General features: G+C 39.9%; 1 protein-coding gene across 3 annotated transcripts in view; it reads left to right on the top strand.

The window, feature by feature from the left end:
• The window catches only part of LOC106521999 (corticotropin-releasing factor receptor 1), a 100,835-nt gene extending 96,125 nt beyond the window's left edge, over positions 1 to 4,710 (top strand). For 2 of the 3 annotated variants that reach the window (XM_014014819.1, XM_014014818.1), the window contains exons 13-14: positions 295 to 336; positions 3,471 to 4,710. In XM_014014819.1, coding sequence (XP_013870273.1) covers positions 295 to 336; positions 3,471 to 3,611 — 183 coding nt within the window. In that variant the 3' untranslated portion in view covers positions 3,612 to 4,710. The remainder of the gene's footprint in view (positions 1 to 294; positions 337 to 3,470) is intronic. The other variant, XM_014014820.1, reaches the window with a different exon arrangement.
• The last annotated feature ends 211 nt before the right edge of the window (positions 4,711 to 4,921 follow it).

Below are 4,921 nucleotides of genomic sequence, written 5' to 3'. Positions count from 1 at the left end.
TCTTTCAGCTGTAACTGTAGCTGCTGTAGCTGTTTCAGCTGTAATTGTAGCTGCTGTAGCTGCTGTAGCTGTTTCAGCTGTAATTGTAGCTGCTGTAGCTGCTGTAGCTGTTTCAGCTGTAATTGTAGCTGTTGTAGCTGCTGTAGCTGTTTCAGCTGTAATTGTAGCTGCTGTAGCTGTTTCAGCTGTAATTGTAGCTGCTGTAGCTGCTGTAGCTGTAGCAGGATCAGAGTATTGATGTTGTGGATTCTCTCCTTCATCATCATGTTTTGTCCTCACTTTATCTCCTCGCAGGGCTTCTTCGTCTCAGTGTTTTACTGCTTCCTAAACAGTGAGGTAAGCAGATTTACATCGATTCAATGTTTCATCTTCTCCCCGGTGACACACAGGCACATCCTCGGGCGCGCCCACTCACACTGTTTGTTGTGTTTTCACAGCTGGAGGAACGTTTATTTAGGGCACAATTAGGACTTGTCATGTGCCGACATAAGTGACATCACTTTCTACACTGCGTGACGGTGTCAGAGCTCGTTTGGTTCAGAGGGGAGCGAGCAGGAATAGCGTGTCAGAACAACACGACACACGAGGAGGCGGCTTTCTTTTAATGTCGTTTCAATTCCAGGCAGCAGGTTCAGTTTGACTGTGTGTGGAGCCGACAGTTCAGAGCTAATCTCAACAATTATTACTGTACCTGTGGGATGTTTGAACAGCTTCATTTRAAATAAAACATCTGATTCGTTTTGATGGGATAGACAAGCTAATCTGTAGCCAAAGCTTGGTTATGCTAGCAAGGGGCAGCTAAAAGTGTAAAGATSTAGCCAAGAGTGGCCAAAAATAGCCAAATACCAGCTAGAGGCAGCTAAAAATGACAAAAGKCTAGCTAAAGACAYTCTAAARTGGCAAAAAGCTAGCTAGAGGTGCCTTAAAGTGGCAAAAGGCAGTCAGAGGCAGCTATATGTGGCAAAATGTTGGCTAGAGACAGCTAAAGGTGGTGATAGGCTAGCAGGTGGTGGTTAAAAGTGGCAGAAGACAGCTAGAGTTGGCTAAGTGTGACAAAATAATAGCTAGAGGTGAATAAATGTGGCAAAAGGATAGCTGGTGGCAGCTAAAAGTAGCAGAAGGCAGCTAGAGGCGGCTACATGAGGCAACAGGCCAGCTAGAGATGGCTAAAGGTTGCAATGGGCTAGCTGGATGCAGCTAAASGTAGCAAAATATCAGCCAGAGGTTCTTAAAAGTGAAAAAGAAAAGGTCGGCTAGAAGCAGCTAAATGTGGCAAAAATAGTTAGAGGGGYACTAACCTGGCAAAAGACCAGCTAGAGGTGGCTTAAAGTGGAAAAAGGCTAGCTAGAGACAGCTAATGGTGGCAAAAAGCTAGCTAGTAGCTAGAAGTGGCAAAAATATTGTTAGAGGTGACTAAAATTTTTCTGGAGTAGATTTGAAAACGATTTTTTTAGGAAAATAAGACATCTGTATGTATTTCTATTTTGCAGGGACATTATTTGCAAGTAATGTTATAAATTTTAAAAAGTACAAAAATGTACAAAAAGTCATTTTCTGAATGAGCTGAAGCTTTGTAACGTAAACGGCTAAAGTAGCAGCGGTTGGRTCAATTATAAACAGGAAGCTGTCAGCCTGGATGCTGAGTCAGCACTAACACAACTAAGTATTTGAACTTCCGTAGAATATTTATGGTTAATTTGTTAGCAGGAAGGTGGAGTAATTTGATTTTTAAGATTTTTAATGGACTTAAACCTATAGGGGCAGCTTGATATGACAAATCCAATCATTCCCGCCAAAGTTTGGATCAATMACCTCTTTGCTAAACAGACTTTAATTGTGTCAGCTGAGCCACAAGCAGCCCAGCAAGGTGAATGTGAGTCAGAAAGATCCGATTCAGAACCGAGCCACAGAAATAAATCATCCCCGGTTATTCCTCGAGCAGCSTGTGGACGTCCGGATGACGAGCAAATCTCTCATCAGCCGAACAAAGACCCGAACGCGTTTCCCTCTGAGGATATTGATTAGTGGTTTGTTAGAGAGCGAGGAGGAATAACGGCTGTGGTCACATTCACAAGAGACCGAAAACAGTGAGTGCGAAAGATTTAATCCTGGTTTAGGTTCTGAAAATGATCAACTCTTAAAAATCATTTCAGGYGTTTTTATACAGATCTGCTGTTTTAGATGAAGCTTAGAGTAAAAAAAATTACTTTTTCTGCAGAAACAGAGCTGAACGACAGCTGAAATGTGCTGAAGAAGCAGAAACTGAGTGGCTAATTAYAAGAAAAACAGAGGCTAAATGAGCTGAGCAGAGACTAAAAGCAGCAAATCCGTATCTGAAACAAGCAGGAAAGTAACTAAACTCTAAAGGCAACAAAACACCAGCTACAGGCTAAAAGCTAACACTAGCTAACAGCTAAAAGCAGCAATATCATTAAAAGGAACTGAACAGCTTCTAAAATCAGTTGTTAAAATAACAGAATAGTCACTAAAAAATGCAAAGCAAATGTTAAATTAACAAAGCAGTGGCCAAAAATAATAAAACTAATGCTTAAAGTGGGACAACGCTAAATAAAACAAGATGTAAAATGAGTAAAACTGTAAGTAAATGTAATAAAATAGAAGCCAAATTAGCTAAAAAATGATTAAAATTACAAAATAGTTGCTAAAATATACATAACCAATTCTAAAATAAATTAGCAAAGCCGTAACTAAAATTAGTTAAACAGATGCTTAAGCTAAAWTTAGTTTAGCAGCAGCTAAAGCAGTAAAAGTAATTCTAAAAGTGGAAAATGCTATGCTAAAGCTAAACTGAAGCAAAACACTTCTTAATATTATTAAAACTGTGGCTTTAAGGTAAAATAAGCAGAATGGTGGCATAAAATAGCAAAATGGTAGCTACAAGCWATGTAACAGAACTGCAGCTAAAAGCTAAAGACAACTAGCGATAAATGTAAAGGTAACAAAACATCAGCTGCAGACTAAAAGCAGAACATGACCTAACAGCTAAAAGTAGCAGTATTGTCAGCAAAATGAGCAACTAAGTGCTAAATTAGCTAAACAGGTGTTAAAATTACAAGTCATTAAAATTTTCAAATCCATTGCTAAAGCTAAAGATAGCAAAGCAGTAGCTAAAGTAGCTAAATTTATGTTTAAAGTAGGAAATGCTATGCTAATGCTAAAGTGGGCTAAACACAATCTAAAATTAGTGGCTAAATGTWGCAAAACAGATGCTAAAGCTAAAATCTGCTAAACATTAGCTAAAATGAGCATAGCTGTAGCTTTAAGGTAAAAGAAACAGAACGATAGTAGAAAGTAGCAAAAGGGTAACTATAAGCTAAGTAGGAGAATCACAGCTAAAAGCTAACTTATAGCTAAAAGTAGTGTAAATGACAACAACTAAACCAACAACAATTCCTTTTTTCAGCATCACAAAGTGTTTGTTTACCTTGATGGTTTGTTGTTGTTTACAGGTTCGCTCGGCCGTTAGGAAGCGGTTCCACCGGTGGCAGGAGCAGCACTCCATCCGGGCCAGGATGACCCAGGCCATGTCCATCCCGACCTCACCTTCACGGGTCAGYTTTCACAGCATCAAGCAGTCCACGTCGCTATGAAAGAGGAGACYGACCCGGCCCGGATCAAGAAGAACCTCCAGCTGTCGTTGTCATCGTCTTTCTGCCACATCACTGGAGAACTCTAAAACCCACTCTGAGCTGGGACAGAGTCTGTCCTCTGAGCCTCAGGAGGGACATTACTCAGACATTCTGGAGGGACGAGGGGACGGGACTCTGCAGACTTTGCAGTTTGAAAGGTCAGAAGATGAGTGAGCCGGTGTCTGACCTGGAGTTTCTGTCTGAATGTGCAGAACTTTTTCTTTTTGCTTCGCTCATCAGTGCAAAGACTTAACTGGAACTCATCCCGGCGGGGACCCGGTCAGGCGGACAAACTCGTTAAATGTTCAGACYTTTGTTCTCGTTTTGGTTGTCGTGTTTCTTATGTTGATGTTGTGACGTCRTCCTCTGTTTGTGCGGCGGAGCTTCTTTCAACGACTTTCCAAGAATCACATCATTCCAGATTCCTATATAAAGAGTTTTGTTCCCTGATAACAGAAAGTGTTATTAAACTGSTGGTTGGTGGGCCAGAGGTGGCTCCTCCTGGGGAAAGACATAATGAAGGTTAATCGATGCTCATTATTTTGACCCAGATATTTTGCTCAGTAAATCACTTCCTGGATGAAAACCAACCAAATCCAGGAGAGCTGGCCCCTGTGATGGCTGCCAAGTTTCCATCTATTTGTGTTTGTGTGGATCCAGGGCATTTTTTAGATAATGTGGCCTAAATTTATACAAGAACCAGACCTGGTTTATTTGCAGCACCTGGCCTCAGGAGGATTTTAATCCAAATGAAGCCTGAGTTAGATTATTTCTTCTTGAGTGCTGGATTTAGACAAAATGCAGCTCTGTTTCTAAACCTGGGGCACATTAGATGGTGGGCAAATGTTCCCAAAAAATCCATTTATTTTAGTTAAAAACAAACATTTCTGTGACTGAAAAGAACAAATGTTGGGTTTTTTCAGATTTAATTTGGATTTTAAAGGAAAAGTTGTTCTTAAATCTGCACTTTGGTTTATTTGTTGGCCTCACAGCAGCAACATTAACTGTAAAATAGCCATCTTTCTGTAAACACAAATAAATCAAACAATAACTTAAAATATTTATAGAAATACATTGTTTGTAAATATTATGTAAATAATATATGTCACCAATAGACAAATATATTGCCCATAAGGAAAATACAGGTAAATTTGTAGTTACTCTTAATTTTACTGTTTAATTAAATGTTGGTTTATTCAGTAAACATTCAGCTAACAGCTAACGTGTTCTCCATTAGGGAGGCTGAGGCCCCGCCCCTCCAAATAAGGCAG

This window comes from Austrofundulus limnaeus, unplaced genomic scaffold, assembly GCF_001266775.1.
Source record: "Austrofundulus limnaeus strain Quisiro unplaced genomic scaffold, Austrofundulus_limnaeus-1.0 Scaffold119, whole genome shotgun sequence".
NCBI classification, from domain to species: domain Eukaryota; kingdom Metazoa; phylum Chordata; class Actinopteri; order Cyprinodontiformes; family Rivulidae; genus Austrofundulus; species Austrofundulus limnaeus.
The sequence above is the reverse complement of the archived record's forward strand: the minus strand, read 5'-3'. Positions and strand labels throughout refer to the sequence as shown.